Below are 20,307 nucleotides of genomic sequence, written 5' to 3' on the forward strand. Positions count from 1 at the left end.
CTACAAATGAGCCTGTTATATGTTAGCAATGGTCAGCATGACAAACTAAGAGCCTGCTGATTGCAAGCAGGTCTGATGAGAAGATATTTTAGCTCAAGAGATGGTGTCATATGAACCAGCTTCTGCTCCAGTTGTTGCTGGCTCCTGTTAAAATTTGGACACCATGTGCCAGGACCAGCTGGCCATGGGTTGGTTGGGGGAGAGCTGTTTGGTGATGCCTTGCTACATATCAACGTTTCTCAAGAGCAGCCACTGAAGTAGCAACCTGATTAACAACATAACTCAAAGAGCTGCGAACACAGAAGTAAAATTGCGACTACAAGGATGAGACATCAAGGACAAGCTGATGGAGGGATGAATTGCTCCAGGACAAGGAGTCATTTTGACCAAATGGTGCGTGTCTCTACCTCCTCCTTAACAGCTGTGAGATTACTGCGTACATGTGGGCAGGTTGGTGCTTTCTGGGCCTAGAAGAGTGGCATGTAGACTCACCAGGGGCCCTAAACTGGTTTATTTGCCCTTGTGATTTGATGCTGGACTGGTCCCTCTGATTTTCTTGACAGGCCTTTGATGACCATGTCTGTCCTCTGGCTGGGTTTGGGGTTAGGCTCTGCCCTTTGCCATTCCCATTATGGCTTCTCCATAGGCACAGCTCCGCTGCACCGATCTCATCCAGACAACATCCTTCCAATGGAACACACCGTGTGGTGAGTGTTAACTTTTACATGGACTAGTAGCATCACCAGGTAGGAAAACAGCAACACAATGCAAGCATGATTTGAGAAAACCACCCTCTTATTTGCCTCCTGGGCCAGGTAGATCAGACAGGACCTGGTAGCTATTTAGACATTTCCCTATGAAAGTTCACCACCATGTAAGACCTGGGCATGGCTCTGCCATTCCCAAGGAGTCATGGTCAATGTGTGGCCAAAGAGGGTCAAGTCTTCTCGGTATGCTCAAGGGTCAGGGACACCGGGTTGTAGGGGACAGCGTAGGGCTGCAAAGAGCTCTGGGTCAATGTCTACTCTAACAAATTTACAGGTTCAAGATGTCCCCTGGTTGCTTGGGCTGTGTGACAATGTCCTGGATGAATTGGTCTGCACCAGCCAGCCCTCTCCTAGGTGCCAGGGACGGCTCCAGTGTGGATAAGGTCCCACCCCTGGGGAGGTATAGTCTTAGGGGATGAGCTTTGGCTTGTCACTTGGCTTCATGGCCAGAGAAGAGACCCTGGCCCTGATATAGGGCTCTAGGATGTTCTTTTGGCCCCTTCCCTCACATAGAGGAGTATCTGTTCAGCCCCAGTGGCACAGGGTCTCAGGGTAAACTGGGGAAGAAACATGTCTCTAGTCCAACTCCTGCTCCAAGCAGGGCCAGCTATGGGGTTCATCCAGCCTGATATGGATGGAGGTGGCACAACCCTGTGAAACCATGGCACTGCTGTCCCAGACCAAGATATCTCCCAGCATGTCTGGGTCCCCACCTCATTTTTGGTAGGACTTCTTTTGTCTAGCTCAAAGCTGGGTGCACGGAGCAGGACTCCTTGAAGGCCAGAGCACTGAGGTATCACATTGTCAGACTGGATGATCCTTTTGAGAGTTAAGTGCCCTGGGTAAATCCCTAGAGCAGTGGGAAATCCCATCCCAGCAGTGTGTGGTTTTTACTGAGCAAAACCACACACCACAACTCACACACCTTCTCTATATTCAAGACTCATGCTGAGGGAGCATGTGTTGAGCACCAGAATGCAACTCTTGCTGCCAAATTCCACTGCCTTCTCTTCCATCATGTCATAAGCCCATATATAATCCTTGTCTGTGGCTGGTGGTCTCGGGTTGAAATCCACCCCAGTTACCCCCAGTTAACCCAAGCCTTAATCTACCTTTAGGTTCTGGCTCCAGATCTGCCCCTACCCACCAGACACTCAGCTTTGCCCTGGCACCATCTGCACTCACACATATTTTCTTCCTTCCAACTTGAGACTAAGTCTAAGCCCAGCATCTGTTTAGAGCTGGAAATGTCTTGCCCACCAAACACTCAAACCCGAGTTCAGACCAAACCAGCTCTAAGGCAGCTTACACATGAGCAGCAGTTTCACGCTCACAGCAAGGGGTAAACACTTTTGGAGACTTCTGCCTTTTGCAACCCCCAGATTAGTCATTTGAAAGCTCAGGGAGAACTTTGAGCTGTGGCCCTGGTACTTCATAAAACTAGACGCTGAGGTCATGATGCTTGTCCCGCAGACAGCCCTTCTCCATGAGCTCACACGTGCGAGCACATCCCTTCTGTTAAATGGGACAGCAGAGCTGAAGAGCAGGCTCTGACGTGGAGGCTCAAGCCATTTTAATTGCAATTAAAATGAATCATTTGCAATGTTCTCTGCTTCCTAAAATACCTATTTATAACAAAAGAGTCAGTCATACTTGAGCATCCAAGTATAGAGTGGATGTGATAAACTCAATGCCTTCAGGACAAAGTTCTTGGCAGTCCGTGTAATTAAACCAGCTGCTTTTCAATATGGTTTAAGACTAAATACTGCACAAACATTAATCATCAGGGACTGCTGTAATCAGCTCAGCAACCATCAGGAATGACTGTTTCCACTGCAACCATTGATTACTTAATGGTTTTCAGGAGGGGTTGATATAGTCATGGATATATGGCAATGTGTAGAGTGTATGGGCTGCTATGGAGTTTGGAGGGGTTATTTGCTTGGTGCTCAGCTGGGTAAAAAAGGGGAGGAATATATCTGTTTCTGGGGACACATAAGCCTCACTCAGTGAGAGAGGGACCAGCAACCAGCAGTTGGAAAACAGCTACTTTGGGGCTGTTTTGGTCCTTGGTCTGCTCAATGCAAAGGGCCAGTTACTGGACATGCCCGTGAAAGCAAACCATCAAAAGAGGGGGTGTAAACCTGGGAAAAGAGTTATCCCAATCCAGTGCTTGCCCCACAAACACGTGCAGGCATTTTTTGGGATGTGGGAAAAACGACTAGTTTTTCCAGTACCACAGAGGGCTTTTCTAATCATAAGTAATGCTTTGGATTAAATATGGGAGTGGGCACTGGGTGCAACAAGTCCCAGTCCAGAAGCACAGGGCACTGACTCACTGGAACACATCCCAGGGCATTGCATTGTCTTCAGGCCACCGCACCATCAGAAACGAGCTAGTGCTGTTTGCTGCCCCTTCACCTCCTCATTTTCAGGGTACTTTTGGGACTCGCTGAGCTCCCCATCTTCCAAGTGGAGAGAAATACTCAAGCTGAGCATGGGCTATCACTTGATTTGTCCAGGCTTTTGGTCCAGTTGAAGGTTTGTTTTTTTTTTTTTGCCTGGAGTTGGGCTCAGTTTCATCTCAAGAATAGTTGCATTGCTTATCAAGAGAGACCAAAAGCAGCATAAAGGGCAATTCCCAAAACTGCTGCTGTGATCTACCCCAGAGGTGGTTGCATTTTGGTGTGAGAGGAGGCAAACAGCACAATTTTGGCAGGAAAACGCAGCCAGCATGCCCCACAACCATTCTCCCCCATCCACATCTTCCTTTGTGTCTGCCTAGCATGAAATAGGAAAAAAAAAATAATCAGCTTCAGTCACATTTGCTTTTCAGCAGGGATGGGAAGCTCACTCCTGGGTGAGTGAACGCATACGTCAGTGGGCTCTGGATCAGGCCCAACGTTTAGTCTCCCCTGAGATGAAATGATGAAAGGGGCTATAGAAATATGAAGCTCTGTACTCTGGTCTTCATTTCATTATCTCATCATGCAAGTGTGCAAGCCCCCAACAAGAGGCAAAGGATCTTGCAGGCTGTAACATGCTCCCTGACCTTCAGAAAGCATCTGGCTGTGCTAAATCTTCCCCTTTGGGTCTTCTTTTTGTTTTCTCCTAGATGATTATTATTTTTACTATGAGCATTAGTATAGTCACTTCATTGTTGCTGTAAAAGGCCATCACTTCAATGTCTTAAAAAGGTTTGTCAGAGGTTTTCCATTAATATCCTTCCCTTTCATGGCATGCAATAAGAAAATATAAGCTGGTTTTGGAAATTAAAGTCTTATTTTACCAGCATGCAGCCCTTAAGGGACTGGTATCCTGTCCCTGTGTGAGTGATGTCTGTACCTTTCCAAACTCAGGCTAAGCTCAAACAAATGTGTTAACTCTCAAGCATCAGTAACCAGTACAACTTGGCATTGTTGATGGAATGTAGAACCTGTGGCACTGGGAGGGGTTCAGGTTGCAGAAAGAATAGCTCCAGCTGTTTAATAAATATTATTACCTGGTCTTTCTAACGTCTCCTTCATTCAGCTCTGGCTTGTGGTCGGCCTGTTTATCCATGTCAGTGCTTGCTGTTTGGCAGTCAGGCTGCTCCATGGCAATAATTAGTCCTTTCTGTTTTCATGAAATCATGAATTATTATCTCTGCAATAAACTGCCTCTTCGTTCTCAGCTCCCTGTGCCTGGCAGCTGCCTGGGGATCCATCCCAAAGCCTGGATGCGTCAAGGATGCTGGCAAGGGGCAACAGCAGAATCCCATCCATAATTAGACCCTAGGGTTGCTAATGTCAGCAAGCCCCATTTCTGTATTGAAGAAACATTGCTGAAGATGGGGAGAAAATATCTAATCCAGCCCTTGGGCCCCAGCACAAACCAACTATAAAGCTATGTTAAAGCTAATACTGACACACTTTGCCCTGACTCTCCTGACCATCCTCTTCCCAAGCCTAAGGCCTTACCATCAACCAACATTTCAATTACTCTACTCCTTTCCTCCTAGATACATCCCACGAGACCTTCTCACCCAAGACCAACCTCTGCAGTACAACATCTACCTTCTCCTGGTCCTTGCAATAGCCTCCCACTACCTCCTTGTCACTCATCCTCACAACAGTCCAGATATACAGGTTTAGAGCCTCCCCACGCTCCTCCTACACAGCCATGGGCTTTTCATGATGGCCAGGGATGTAGGAATCTTACTCTATGGGTTTCTTTCAGTGACACAATGGGCAGATTTTGGTCCTTAGGGCCAGGTTCACAGGCAATTGGTTTCAGGCAGTGGGTCAAGGCTTAAATTCTACCATTCAAAGCCAATCTCTCCAGCCCATTGTCTTTGAGAAGTGGTGGAGATCATTAATGGCAGAAGACAGCCCAACAAACACGGCTGTTTCACACATGTCTGTGGGCATGTGCTGGCATGTATGTGTGTGTATTATGGACATGGCTTGGGCTTCTAAGTCAGCTCAATAGGACAGTCAAGATGCTCTTCAAGCTCCTGAAGGTTAACAACCACAACCAAAAACAGGTGGGTTGTCCAGCCAGGAGAATAGCCCTCAGAGGCTTTGAACATATTATATGCAAGAGATGGGACAACGAAAGTGATTTTAAAAGGACTGGTCCTTGCTCAGTTTTGGGGTTGGGAGAAGGCATAGAAGAGGTGTAGGGAATCCGAGCTAGGAGGCAATGATGTCCTATGAGAGATGCTACAAACCTGCATGGCCTGGTTTTGGGGGTATGGTATTGAAGAAGACGGGGAGAGATGATGCAGTGTTAGCACATACAAGGTGGCTTTAATAGCTGTAAGCAAAAGATGTGTAGGGTGATATGGGGTATTGCTAAGTTGAAGTTCCTGGATAGTGCATCCAGCAGCTAAAGCACAAACCTAGCCACCGAACACAGTTGGTCTTTATCACTGGCAAACAGTATCCGCCAAGTCTTCCCCTGAAATTAAGTTCCCTTTTGTCTTAAAAGGAAAAAAAAAATCAATAACAAAGACACCCTCCCTCCCCTCTGTAGACAAGTCTTGGAAATCCAGCCCAAGTGGAGCTGGCAGCCCAGTGGAGCCCCAGGTGGGGAAAACCATGGGAACATTTGCCTGTTTCGCTGCCCACGCCGGGCGCTACTGCTTGCTGCTCTTGGCGGGCTCGGAGGACTGCCGCACGTCAGTCCACTCCTGCATGGTGCTCTGCAGCGCCTGCGTCTTCTCCTTGTCCACTTGCACGTAATCGACCTTCTCGTCCGAGGCGACCGATGAGGTGGAGGGCTGCAGGGAGGAGAAACATGGTCACTGCCTGGGCCCTCATCAGCTCCCTCTTCCTCCCTCTCGCTTTTCCCCACAGCAGCACTGTGGGTGCTGCAAGTCCATCAGCACCTCTCCTGCTTTCCCACAGGCTCCAGAGCTCATCACTTTCCCTCTAACCTCCCGAAAGACCTTGGATGGAAGATTTTAATCTGCTCTGCATCTTGCTTGCATGAGACTGCAGTGCAATAGGAGTTGTGGTATCTAACTGCTGATATTACAAGTTCAGCATTGCACCTTGCTCATTTTCTTGTAGAACTCAAGAACTGGTCCAGTTTTGTTCAACATCTTTATCAATGACCTCGATGAAGGGATTGAATGCTCCCTCAGTAAGTTTGCAGATGACACTAAACTAGGAGGAAGTGTTGATCTGCCTGAAGGTCATGAGGCTCTTCAGAGGGATCTGAACAGATTGGACCAATGGGCTGAGACCAACGGGATGAAGTTTAACAAGGTCAAGTGTAGAGTGCTGCACATGGGACATAACAACCCCTTGCAGCACTACAGGCTTGGGGGAGACTGGCTGGAGAGCTGTCAGGCAGAGAAGGACCTGGGGGTTTTGGTTGACTGCAGGCTGAATTTGAGCCAGGAGGCCAAGAAGGCCAATGGCATCTTGACTTGTATCAAGAATAGTGTGGCCAGTAGGTCTGGGGAAGTAATTGTGCCCCTGTACTCAGCATTAGTGAGGCTGCATCTTGAGTACTGTGTCCAGTTCTGGGCTCCTCACCATAAGAAGGACATTGAGGTCCTGGAGCGAGTCCAGAGAAGGGCAACCAGGCTGGTGAAGGGGCTGGAGGGAAAATCCTATGAGGAGCAGCTGAGGGAGCTGGGGGTGTTCAGCCTGGAGACGAGAAGGCTGAGGGGAGACCTTATCACCACCTACAACTACCTGAAGGGAGGTTGTAGAGAGGTGGGCAATGATCTCTTCAGCCAGGTGACAGAAGATAGAACAAGGGGAAATGGCATGAAGCTGTGCCAGGGCAGGTTTAGATTGGACATTAGAAAAAAATTTTTTACTGAAAGAGTTGTCAGGGCCTGGGACAGGCTGCCCAGGGATGTGGTTGAGTCACCTTCCCTGGATGTGTTTAAGAAAAGGGTAGATGAGATACTTAGGGATATGGTTTAGCTTAGGATGGGATTGGTTGGACTTGATGACCTTCAAAGGTCTTTTCCAACCTTGTGATTCTGTAACTCTTACAGATAGATAAAAATACCATCTCTATTCCTCTTGGCTGTGCTGACTCTACACACCTATGGCACTAGATTATTTTCACCCCCAAAACAGCAGATATGTTTGCAAGTTCATCCAATAGACTTGTTGAGGAAGGAGATACTTTTTTCAGTAGTTTCTTGAGTCCTGGAATTTAGTCTGCCTCTACAGGCATTTCAGAGGTCTCCCCATCTGCTTGCAAGTGGAGCCAGATGATGTTTTTTTAATGGTCTAAAATCACATTTCCAGGTTGGGATAGAATTTGAATTGGCAGTACCTGAAGAAATATTGCTGGGCAGAAAGTAACAATCAATAGACAACTGCCAAGTAATAAAATGACCTAACCACTGGGATGCTTTGCCTAGGAAGAAAGGATGTATTTGAGAAAGTTGAGGCAAATCCACTGGTGGATCCCATAAAGGTTTATACAGTGCCTTGTCTTTCACCACCCTCTTGCTCAGGTGCTGATTTTCTTGAGCCAGTCTCTCCTTCCTCCTCGGGTTTGCTCAGGGTGGCACCCAGCAGGGCCTGACTTGGGTCCCAACCCACTCTGTCACCCCTGGGCATCCTCTTCATCTTGGTACCTGGCTTTGCTGGGGAGGTTATTAAATCTCCATGATATGAGGCTTTTAAGCCTCACTTGTCATCTCAGGAGAGATTTCTTTGGAGGTGAGGACTCTCTGAGGCCCCCCCTTGTCCTATTTTCCTATGATCCACTTTAAGATGGTGCTTGTTTCCACTGTGTATGAACCTGGAGAAATGTCAACAACACTTGGGTCTTTAGGAACTTCCCCTTCCACATTTCCACATGACACATGGCAGAGACATCCCATTCCCGACACATCTTCACCCCACAGCTCTTTCTCACCAGGCAATGGCTTGATCAGCTTAACATCACACAGCTTTTAAACATCACCTTCACTTTTTGAAAGCAGTTTGCACTTTTCCTGCCCAAATGTCACCCTTTAAAAGCACCTGACTGGCAAGAGAAAGGTATCCAGCATTTTCTGAATGAGGTCCTGAAAGTATCTCAGGTGGAAAACCCAAGTCTGGTTTTTGAGGACCCGCTGTTCTGAAGGAGGAGAAAAAAACCCCTTCTGATATTTACTGACAGCTTTTGAATACACAATCTTCAGCTGAATATCTGGTCTCACTGGCATCCCTGAAGCCCTGCACATCCATGTTTCTGGTGACACTTCCAGCAAGTCTGCACACATGCAACAGAATAAATGTAGCACAGATCCTCAGGAAAAACCATCCCTCTAGGTTACTGTGCCCCTTACCAGGGCTTTGGACATGCTATTGCCAATGTGTGTAAAAACCCTAAAACAAATGCATCACTTCTAACCAGAAGTTTATAAACACATACACACACTGTACCTTTCTGTGTGGCCCTGGAGAGCTTGGCTGGAAGTCCAGGGCCAGATAATCCACACTGCCCGAACTCTTTTTAGGCGCTGGGCTGTTGGTGCCACTAGGAACAGGAGAAGCAGAAATGGGGTTTTGCTAATGCAGGGAAGAGACAGGAGAGATAACAATGGTTAAAATGTGAAGAAGGAAAAAACCCCTAAACCCCCCAAAAAACCCAAAAGGGAATTAGCATAGGTCTGGTGACAAAATGCCTCAGTGGTACTTTTAAAAGAGGTTTCAGCCTTCATATGTGCTCACCTGCCTCTCTGGGGCCGGAGCGTGCAGAGCCACTGGGAGGCTGTATGTATTATGTCACAGAATCAGAGAATTGTAGGGTTGGGAGGGACCTCCAGAGCTCATCGGGTCCAACCCCCCTGCCAAAGCAGGGTCCCTAGGACAGGTCACACAGGTCGGCATCCAGATGGGTCTGGAATATCTCCAGAGAAGGAGACTCCACACCCCCCTGGGCAGCCTGTCCCAGGGCTCCCTCACCCTCACTTTGAAAAAGTTCTTCCGCATGTTGGTGTGGAACTCCCTGTGCTCCAACTTGAGGCCATCGCCCCTTGTCCTGTCCCCACAGACCAGTGAGAAGAGGCTGGTAATTTTCCCCCTGTGTCCCACCCTTCAGATATTGATACCCATTGATCAGATCCCCCTTCAGTCTTCTTTTCTCAAGGCTGAACAGCCCCAGTTCTTTCAGCCTCTCCTCACAGGGGAGATGCTCCAGGCCCTTAATCATCTCCATGTCCCTCCTCTGGACTCTCTCCAGGAGATCCCTGTCTTCTATACCAGGGAGCCCAGAACTGGACACAATACTCCAGTTCTATTGCACTACTATCTATTATCCAGTTCTATATTGTGCTAACAAATATTGCCAGTGTTTTGATGTGTCAGAGCAGCTGTGCTGCCCCTGAGCTGATTGCATTCACAAGCCTGACATCAGATCTAGGCCTCAGCATTTCCTGGGAGCCACACCTCAGCGAGGCCAGGTCGGCACTCGCTAATCTTCCCTAATCACAACCATGCTGCGCAGCGCACAGATTTCCTCTACCCCCTTAGTTACACAGCTTCAAAAATATGCTCCAGGTCAGCAGCTCTGCAAAGAGAGACAAAATCCCCTCCCTGTAAGCTGGGCCACTCCCTGCTGCTGCTCTGATAGCCCCTGCCCTCCACATGAACATGATGTCAGCAGCTATCAGGGGAAAAAAAGAAATAGCAAAATGTGAAAAAAATCAACTTAAACTAGGAAAATAGATTATGACAGTCCATAGACATTTTTATCCTCTCTTAATTCCTGGAAAAGTAGGTAATATATGTTCCTACTCAATGGGATGTGTCCTCTTAGGAACAAAAGACATGGATTGCTTCATGCAGCCAGGGATGTACAGCACACGTTGCTATCTGAGCACTTGCATGTCACAAGCTGGGAATGTGTTTGCAGGGCTGGGGATCGCATGCATCCTGCCTGGACTGTACATACATTAGCTGTAGAGCCCTTACCATCGCCACGTAGTTCTCCTCGCTGTCACCGGAGTCGGTGCTGGTGATGCTCTGGGAGGAGACAGGACGACAGTATTGCAAAGAGCCGGCATTGAAGGTCTGGCTGTAAGGGCAAGGGTCAATGTGTTAACGATGATTGCAGGTACTGCTTGTCCATTGCCAAGGAAGGAAGGGAGAAGACAGCATTTTGTGCCTCCAAACATCACCATGGTCCAGTCTGGGAACTGGGCATGAAAAAGAGCTGGTGGCATTGAGTGTCTCCTACCCTGATCTTCCCATGAGCCAAAAAATCACAGGGTTTGGTCTAGGATTTTTAAAGGATTTTAATAACACCTTGCTTGCTATGTACCTATAACTACCCTGGTATCAGCTACATAAATCAGGCCCCATGAACTCTTCTATCTCATGGGAGATATTTCATTGTGGAGGATGCAAGGCCAGCCTCTGTGGAGCTTCTCTCCTCCAGCCTCACCGCAGCCCCAGGATTTGTTTACTGTGTGGGCCCCCATCTGAATTTTTTGCTGGAAAACAAAAACCTCCGAGGCATCATCTTGCTTTTCGATTGGCCAAATCTAATTACACAGAATAACATAATGCAATCAACATCTGGCATTAAAGCCTGTGTCTTAAAAAGCTATTTGTTGCTTTGCAGTAAAGGCAGGGTCATATGATTAGCTGATAAGGGAAAAATCCATTAGCTTCTCCGGGGTCAGACGTCTTGTCAATCAAACCCTGCTCACTGTTTCCTGGTGGAGTGGTTTCAGCACACAGCACTCATGCCCTGCAGTCAGTCTCCCCACAATCCAATTTATTAGAGGAGTCGCAGCGCCCAGGCTTTGCCTCTGCCTTCCATTGGGCAACATCAGGCCACGAATTAGCAGCAGAACTGGAATTGCGTGAATCCTGTTATTTTTGGCTGGCAGACTTTGCTCTGAAGTGCTTCAGCTTCGATTGCAGGCTTCCTTTGGGCTAGGTTTTGCTTTCAAGGCAATCAAAACACAGCTCGGTCGGCCCCTGTGGGGGTCACCCTGTGTTTTCAGACTACCATGGGGTTTTGGGGAAAGAGCTGGATGTGAAATTGTGTCCTGTGCCCACACTGTGCCCGAGTTGGGGTGGCTCAGCTGGGTCATGAGTTGCGGTGGACCACGGGTCCTGTGCCAGAGCCACAGCTCTCTGGGAGGTGTCAGATCCCAGAAATAGGAAATATCTTCAAGGGATCTTAATTAGCTGCTCAGCCACATGCTGGGCTTTCATGTGAAAACTTAATCTAAACAAATTTATCAGCCTGCCACCAGCTGTGATGTAGGGAGTACAACTCTGGCTCTTACAAGTCTTGAGAGAACTCGTGAGGGGTCCAAGAAAAGACTCACTCTGACAGTATCTGATCCAAGTCCTCAGCCTGTCCCTGATGTGACCAAGGAAACCTCTGAGCCCTGAATTGCCATGGTGTGGCGGGATATTTTAGCAAAGAATTGCTCTATAAATGCCCCTTTCCCCTAACAGCTCCTGCTGGTCCCTGTAGCGTTGGGTGTGGGGCAAGGTGGACTTTCAACCCAGTGCAGATGTTTACATGACTCTGCATCCAAAGTCGGGGCTCACTTCTAGCTTGATTTGAGATGGCCCATGAGAAACATGCCCCTTCAATAAAAGGAGATAGTAGGCCAGAAGATGGTGAGTGGAGGCAGAAGGGCAGCCCATATTCTCCTTAAACTGTGCCAGAAATGTTTAATCCATGGCAGAGATGACAGCATGGCTACATGTGGAAATCAGCAAGAAAGAGATCAGAGATCTGCTGTCAGGACAAAGGAAGAAGTCATATTCCAACCATCACTCACATTGGCCTGGACCAGGATTTTGTGACCGGCGATTTGAAGGGAAGCTCATCAATGACAGTGTTGTTCCTCAGGTCCAGAGGCGATGGCTTTGCTGAGAAGGAGAAAAACCTTTATTCAAAAGCAGCATGCTCCTACAATTCAGTCCCCCAGGCCTCCTTGCTGATGACAAATACCCCAAACAAAGCCCCTGCACTCATTTATGCAAGGACTGGGAGGAAACCAGTAAATTTCTCCCTCTGACCCAAAGCCCCAGAGTGGATGAGTGGCCCCCAAAAGGGCAATATGCTTCCCAGGAAATAGAAACCTGATAAAAATGCCCAAACCCCAGAGTATAATAAACACATTCATTAAGGAGCTGTGATAACCTGTTAGATGGGTACAAGACCAGGCTCTGCCAGCCCGGAGTTGCCTCTGGCCAGAGCATTTCCCTATGGAAAATGGAAACATGAAAGCTCTTCTCATCATGAGTGCATCACTAGGTGGAAGAGAAGACCGCTCTGCTCCAGGCCTAGCCTTCACCTAGCATGTTGATGGGATTGGCTGCTGACACTCTGAGGGGCCTGGGTCTACACAAGGTTGTTGTCCTTGGCATCTCCTTGGTGACCTGTTGGGCAATGGTTTGGGGAGGGATTTGGAGGATGTAGGCAAAGCCCTGAGGGAAGAGCTGTCTAGATCCAGCCAGTAAGAAACAGTAGGAGAAATTTCGATCGTGTGAACACAATATGGGGATTTTGGGGTGGAACATGGGGAGAGGTGCAGGCAAAAGGGGGTGATATCCTGATTGTGACATGCATCTCCTGTAAAGGCCAGGAAAGGTTTGAGATAGGCTGTTCAAGCACCACAAAAACCGCATTTGCACCATAGCCTGAAAAAGGAAGGGGATGGGGAAGATCTGAAGGTCTAACTGTGCTGGAGGTAGCAAATCACACCCCACATAGGATTCTACTGAGTGTGTACAAGGTGACAGACAGTATTACAAGAACAGAAAGGATCCTGGAAAGATTGGCCCACAAACAACTGTTCTTACCTTTCCGGTCAGGTTTGAGGTTGCGGTTGACTGGTGGGGGTTGGATTTCACTCAGCCGCCTGTGGCACTGCGCCATGGCTCCTCCTTTATGCACGGGAAGGGTGGCTGATGACAACCCCACCAGGTCAAAGTGATGCGGCCCAGGGCTCATGGGGATGTAGAGATTTTGGGCATTGTCATTGGCTTTCTCAGTGTGGATCAGGGGTGAGGAACCGGGGTTCATGGGAACATAGTTGTCCTCGGAGTCAGTGCTGTGGGAGCGGGCCACTGCTGCCTTGGCTTGCTGGGGGACAAGCAGGAGGATGTGCTGTGAGCATCAGACACTACTCAACCCCACCCCACTATAAAACCCTTCATGTCATCATGACTAAACACAAACTTGAGGTGAGACCAGATCTAAAATCTCAGCACAGAGGGAAGAGATTGTCTGTCCCTTCCTTGGCCAACACTTTGCACTGAGGAGGTCTATCTCCACTGTTTCCAAGACACTGCAACATCCGGAGTTCAGGGAAAGGTCTTAATTGCCTAGACTTGAGCTGCTTCTCATGATCAGAGTGAGCTGCAGGAGCATGCTAAACCTGGAAAGTCATTTTTCCCTGTGCTCTGGCCATGACTAAAATGCAATATGAAAGGCTGCTTTAATGCAATTTCCAGCTCAGGAAGTCTTAGAAAGTGCACAAAAGAGGTTCTTCTGGCAACATGTCAAAATTCAGCTCAGCAACATCCCAGGCTTTCAGGAAGAAGCCCAACTCTTGGGTGCTTATTTTAGGTCAACGCTCCAGGCAGACACACTCTGTGGAAGCACCCATAGCAAAGCTCTGCACGTGATGCTGGGTTATGTGGTTGTCTCTCCATCTCTACCTCACAAGCCACCACATTTTTAATTCAAATCAGTGATAAAACCCTTCTTGACTTAGTTCTACAGGACTGGGCTGTGAGATCCCACCTGGAACCGATCTGTCTCTGAATCTATAAGGTGCAAACCATGCCCATAGAGTGGTGGCTGATACCAAGGCCAACTCACCAGGTAGGAGTTGTACCCATCGTTCATTGACTCGACTGACTGCACAGCGCTGCCTCCCCCGTGCTGTGGGTATTCGTACGTCTCACAAGAAGAAGCTGCAACACAACCACAAATGCACAATGCTTCTCAGCACAACTGCTAATAAAAGAGGTCCCCAAAATCAAAATCCAGGTACTGGGAGGGTGGTACCTATTAGTGATGATTGAGACACTGGTGGGATGACATGGGTTTTAGTTGTCACAGACTCCCAGCTAAGCTCCCTCCCAATTAGTATCTCTCTGATGCATCAAGGCAATGGCATGTGCCACATGGACCTAACCTGGTTCTGTCACAGTGCTGCAAAATCCCAGGGCTAAAGATGTCAGATAAGGTAGATCACGGTGACAAAACTGGGTTAAGGGAAAGCTCTGTTACAGCTTGCTCAGCAGATGTGGAGGCTGGCAGCCTCCAGTAAGAGGAGGACTGGGTGGAGATGGGGTGCTAAGCTCTTAGACTGGTCTTTCTACTGCTGAGCATGGGTCTGATCTCAGCCTAAATGTTGCTATTTAGGTAGGAGGAGATGGAAGAGGCATTTCAGGGAGCTGTATGCATCATTTACAGTATGCTTTCTCTCCAATCACCTGTTCTAAGTTACTTTGCAAATATTTCAGCCTAGGCACAAAGTTTGGAAAGGGCATGTTCATCCATGCTCCTTCCATGACCAATGGGAAGGGTGGCTCTGCTGCACTGGGAAAGCTGCTCCCTGGAGAAGTGCAAAATTATGTCCCTGTCTGGTGAGCAAAAGCAAAGAAGCCCCAGGCTGAAGTACTCTTTGATAAACCTGGCTTTGATTTTAATCAAAAGCAAGCTAAAAATGCCTGAAATCACAAAAATCTGGTGAAGGGCTGCATGGACAAGCAGGTTGTAGGGTTTTGTTCAAGGTTCAAACACAGCCATGAGTGAGCTGAGCATCTCTGCTGGGCAGACCCCTGAGGATGCCTCTCCATGACAAACAGGGCCAGATCCTGACTGGGGAAACCTTCTTTGTATTCAACCCCCAGTTGATGCCAACAGCCACATCATCCCTACTGCAACCCAATGGGACTGACCTGTCCCAAGTTATTAGATAGTACAAAGCCACCCCCAGGTCCCCACTCCCAAATTCACCTCGGTGCAGTCTGCTGTTCTCCACCGCTGGCAGCGTGTTTCTCCGGGGAATGGTGGCGGCCATGGGGGCCAGCCCTAAGGTTTCACCAGGCTGGGGCCGCTGGGGTGGGCTTCCCCACCGTGGCTCTGTTTGTCCAGGTTTTGGGGGCCGTGGGGGTGGTGCAGCATGTGAGTCGCTGGCAGCCACTGCCAGAGCATTGTGGTTCTTGTCCAGTGTAAATGTCCTGGGGATCTGGTAGATGGATAGCGGGGTGGCAGGGATGTCGTAAGAGTCCGTGGAGAGCTCCCCAAACTCCTTGCATAGGGTGTTGTTGGGAGTCTTATAGGTGTAGACCTCCTCATTATCTGTTTCGGAGCTGGTGAGGCTCGACTTGGGGTGGGTGTAGGAACCAAAGGAGCGTGGGAGGTCATAGGCACTGTCCCTGAACTCTGAGTTGTGCCGGCTGGGTTTCGGCAGGCTATAAAAGCCATGGAGCTGCCCACCAACCCCATTCACGCAGTGCCCATTGCCCTGCGAGAGCTTCTGGACTGCTGTGTCACTCCTCATGAAGAAAGCGGACCTCGTGGCTTGGGAGAAGCTGGCACTCCTGCAGAAGAAGGGAAGAAAAAGGCTGAGATGGGGGAGAACCAGTCCTGGGGTGCACTCAGCTCTGCTTCCCAACTTGCATTGCCTGCACCCCGGGCAATGGCAACGCCTCAGGCCCCTCCAAACATGCTCACAACCCATGTTATCCTGAAATGCCTGTGTCATGGGTGGGAGATATGTGCACCCAGACCCATGGTAGGGCAAGAATGAGCCTTTTATCTGGATATAAATTGCTCCAAAAGGGCAATTTTTGCACCAGCTGATAGTGACCCAAGACATGGTTGCAAGGAGCCACCCCATCAGCGTTGCCATCGTGCATCATCTGCCTATCTGTGGTGCAAGAGGGAGGTTTACTCTCACCTCTGCTTTGCAAATCTGTTTGAGAGGGACCATACAAAATTCCTGGTGGGGATGGTTTCAAAGCCTCCAGCCTCATGCTACCACCCTGCCCTCTCACAGGCCAAGCCCTGGGGAGGTGAGGACAGTCCCCAGCTGGGATCTGGGATTTGCAACCGTGATCCTCAGGGGAGGAAGAATGAACCTCGGGGATGAATTCAGATTTATAAAAGCGCTAGAGTCACCCAGAGCGAGCAGGTCATTAGGTGGTCATTAGTGTGGTCATTAGGTCTGTGCTCTGCTAATGATTCCTCAATCTGTATGGCGGACATGCCTGGAGACTCCCCCCAGGACAGAGGGCAAGCACTGGGGAGACCTCAGCTCTCTAAGGACTACTAAGTCACCACTCCTCCACTGATGCCCTCCAAGGTGTATCATCTGTTTTACCCCTCCTACTGCTCCCTCTTTCAACACTCCAACATTGCAGAAGAGGATGAGCCCCATGGGTTCTCTGCATCCGTAACCCCAACAGATGACATCTTCTTGAGTCAGGGGATGATTGAATTCACCACTTGGGACTTTTCTCCCCCCTACCCTCAACCCCTGCCACCGTGGAGCAGCTCCTCATCCCTCAAGACTTGGGGAAATGTGAGCATTGCACAGAAGCACTGGGACATGAGGGAAAGATGTGGCAGAGACGAGCATGGGTAATAACAATACCTTCCCCTGAGTGTGGAAGCAGAAAATACAGCAAAGCTCCTTTAACAAAGAGTTATCCTGCCAGGAACAGCTAATGAATACACACCAAAAGAGGGAGAGTAGAAGCCTTAGGCTTGGCCTTTTTGGTCTCAGAGGCATAACCATGCGGGACCACATTATGGCCAGGAAGGGCTCAGGAAGGGCTCAGCCAGGCCCACTTAAGCATCTGCCCGTGGAAGAGCCCAGCTAAAGTGAAATGGTTATGGGTAGGATTTCCAGGCGTAGCAAATCACAGGGACAAGCGCTGGCCCTACGGGAGAAGCTGGGTGATGCTGGTTTACACCACTCGTGAAGTGGGATTGATGCTCTGCAGGGACATCAGGGACTCTGTTTCATGGAGCCAGCACGAGATGGCGCTCAGAAATAGGGCTTATTTGGGGAAAAAAAACCAAGTGATGCTACGATATGACAAACGAACCCCCGCTGCCTCTGGAACTCTGTCTGCCCAAGAGACGTTTGGGCTCTGGCAGGGTCCTTTCAGCCGAGGACTTAAAACACCTCATGGGTTAATTATTCAGCATTGCCTGCCAATTAGCTACTATTACCCTCATTTTATGGATGAGTAAAGTAAGAGCTCTGGAGCTGAAAGGGGAAGGATTGCCAGCAGTCCTGCAGCCTGGCCCTGTGCACGGGGAGGGGGGGTGGGGATTGATCAGGGTGATTATTTCTGGCCCAGTTGCAGAAGCTGCTGCTGGACAGTTTGTCTCTGCTCACCAAAGCATCAGCACTTGGTCTCTCCTCTTCAGTGTCCCAGCTGTACTCAGGCTCTCAGAAGGTGGCTTTTACGTACCCTCACAGCTGGAGTGTCAAGAGGTCCCTTTTTTAAACATTGTTCCATTAACTCCATCTGAAGTTACTTTTTCCTGAGACCTTTATTCTGTTGTTGTTTTTCGGGGAGAGAAAGGCAGCTGCAGCAGGAAAGCCCAGAGGAGGCTGCGGCCTGGGCCCTGCTCTCACCTCACCAGCTGGGCTCCGACCGCCTCTCCCTCCCTCCCTCCCTGCTGCTCTCACAAGCCAAAACTCTTCACACCAAATAACTCCTCACTATTTAAGGCAACTGGCTGGGTCTGGAGGCGGAGAGCTGCTGCTCACTCAGAAATACCAGACTGTGCTCCACGGGCTGCCGTGTAGCCCAGAGAGCTCTGGGCTACAGGAGGGATGAGCAGAAGAGTGGGGCAAAACCTGCCCATCTCTCTGGTTGCAGTTTTTTTCTTGTTAAAGCCAGGAACTAGGGCCCCATCTGCAAGATCACATAGTGGTTGAAGTTGGTAGGGACCTCTGAAGGTCATCTGGTCCAACTCCTTGTGCCTAAGCAGGGCCATCAGAGCCAGCTGCCCAGGACCATGTCCAGGCGGCTTTTGAGTATCTCTAAGGCTGGAGTCTCTACAACCTCCCTGGGCCACATGTGCTAGTGGTTGGTCACCCTCACAGTAAAAAGTGTTTTTTGATGTTCAGAGGCAATTTCCTGTATTTCAGTTTGTGACTGCTGCCTCTGGTCCTGGCACTGGGCACCACTCACAAGATCCTGGCTCTTGTCTGCTTGGTACCCTCCCTGCAGGTATTTATATACCTTGAGATCCCCCTGAGCCTTCTCTTCCCCAGGCTGAACAGTCCCAGATCTCTCAGCCTTTCCTCTTAGGAGACATCCTTCAGTCTCTTCAGCACCTTCACAGGCCTTTGCTGCACCCTTTCCAGTATGTCCATGTCTCTTATACTGGGGAGCCTAGCACTGGAACCAGTGCTTCAAGTGTGGCCTCACCAGTGCTGAGCAGAGGGGAAGGATCATCTCTCTTGACCCGATGGCAATACTTTGCCTAATACAGCCCAGGATACCATCTGCCTTCTTGGCTGCAAGGACCCATTGCTGGCTCATGTTCAACTGGTGTCCACCAGGACTCCCAGGTCCTTTCCTGCCATAAAACTTTCCATGTGGGTGGCCACTGATTTGTATTGACACTCGGGGTTGTTCTTGCCCAGGTGCAGGACTTTCTACTTCTCCTTGTTGAACTTCGTGCTGGTTCCTGCTGACCTATTTCTCCAGTTTGTTGAGGTCCCTCTGGAGTATCAGCATGGCCCACTGGTACGTAAACCACTCATCAGCAAAATGACTGGGGCTACACTCAGCTTCATCATCCAGATCATTAATGAAGATGTTAAACAGGCCTAGACCCAGTATTGACCCATGGGATACACTGCTAGTAACTGGCCTCCGACTATACTGTGCCACTGATCACCACCCTCTGGGCCTAGGCATTCAGCCAGTTTTTAATCCCAACTAGAAAGCCAGGAAAGCCATGAGCTCAGGAGGTTGTCACTCCAACCTCCTCCTCCCAACCATGATGAGATAAGACCAGGTCTTTCTCCAGTTGGGTTTTGCAACCCCCCAAGGATGGAGATGCTCACCCTCAGCTGTCCCCAAGGTTTGCTCCTGTGCAGGTTACAGTACCTTGCGTTTTCTGACTTTCTGCTCATACACTGGTGGAGGAAAAGGTAGTCCTGGGGGGCACTGGCAGACAGGGTGCTCTGGAGGTGGCTGGAGGGTGAGTCGAAGGTGAACAGGGTGGGCTGGCTGGAGTGGGACGGCGCTGAGGACTTGCGCTCTCGCAGCAGGTGGTGGCTGGCACCGCTGAGCTCTGCCGGGGAGGACCGTGGTGCATGGTTCATGGACGCAATGCTCCTCAGGGTATCTGTGAAGGCAAAAACTACATCACTGAGTAGCCAGAATTAGTGATTCCACAACCTGTGTTCTTGGGATTTTCCTTGCTTGAATGCTCCAGCATTTATGGAGGATGGTGTGGTTTGCTTATGGCACATGCAGCTACCATGTAGGGAAATAAATATTTTATTATGTTTGTAACTTCCTGCTATTTCACCATTTTATCATATTTTATCCCATGCTTAATGGCTTGCATGGGTGTCTGGGGGATGTCAGCCCAATTCATGGGGAGCTCAGTGGGTTGTTAAGACCTGTTTAAAAAGGAAAAAGAAGAGAAGAGCTTTCACACCACAGTTTCTGCTTCTGTCTTTTCTTAGACACTTTTTGTAGGTGGCTTTAGAGGTGTGATTTCAGTCATGCCCATCCCTCTGTGTATGGTCATTGCTGCCATCCCTTTACAGTGGGGTAAACCGGAGTGGAAATGTGGATGGACATAACAACAGCAAAGATGACAATTATTCCTCTTTTTCTGACTCTCTATTAATTGTTTGACCTCAAAAGATTTGCTGCTGTTCTCTACTAGTAAAATGGGATGAAGACTCCCTTTTTCCCTCCCTTCCATTGTGCAGGAAGAAATAAACTTTAAAATATTAAATGTTTCAACTGAGAATATCCCAGAGATCAGGAACAACCCAGCTACTCCAGCCCTCTGATAAAGATGTTCCAAGAATCTGGACAAGGAATTCATTTTT

The 20,307-nt window shown here is 49.1% G+C and overlaps 1 protein-coding gene across 1 annotated transcript in view; it reads right to left on the reverse strand.

Moving 5' to 3' along the window:
* Window positions 1-5,832: 5,832 nt before the first annotated feature.
* The window catches only part of GAB2 (GRB2 associated binding protein 2), a 39,344-nt gene continuing 24,869 nt past the window's right edge, over window positions 5,833-20,307 (reverse strand). The window contains exons 2-9 of the mRNA XM_084275434.1: window positions 19,346-19,586; window positions 15,219-15,805; window positions 14,073-14,167; window positions 13,049-13,331; window positions 12,022-12,112; window positions 10,187-10,289; window positions 8,657-8,782; window positions 5,833-6,030 (exon numbers count right to left, since the gene is read on the reverse strand). Coding sequence (XP_084131560.1) covers window positions 5,887-6,030; window positions 8,657-8,782; window positions 10,187-10,289; window positions 12,022-12,112; window positions 13,049-13,331; window positions 14,073-14,167; window positions 15,219-15,805; window positions 19,346-19,586 — 1,670 coding nt within the window. The 3' untranslated portion in view covers window positions 5,833-5,886. The remainder of the gene's footprint in view (window positions 6,031-8,656; window positions 8,783-10,186; window positions 10,290-12,021; window positions 12,113-13,048; window positions 13,332-14,072; window positions 14,168-15,218; window positions 15,806-19,345; window positions 19,587-20,307) is intronic.

This window comes from Gallinula chloropus (genome assembly GCF_964237585.1).
Source record: "Gallinula chloropus genome assembly, chromosome: 1".
Taxonomy (NCBI): Eukaryota; Metazoa; Chordata; class Aves; order Gruiformes; family Rallidae; genus Gallinula; species Gallinula chloropus.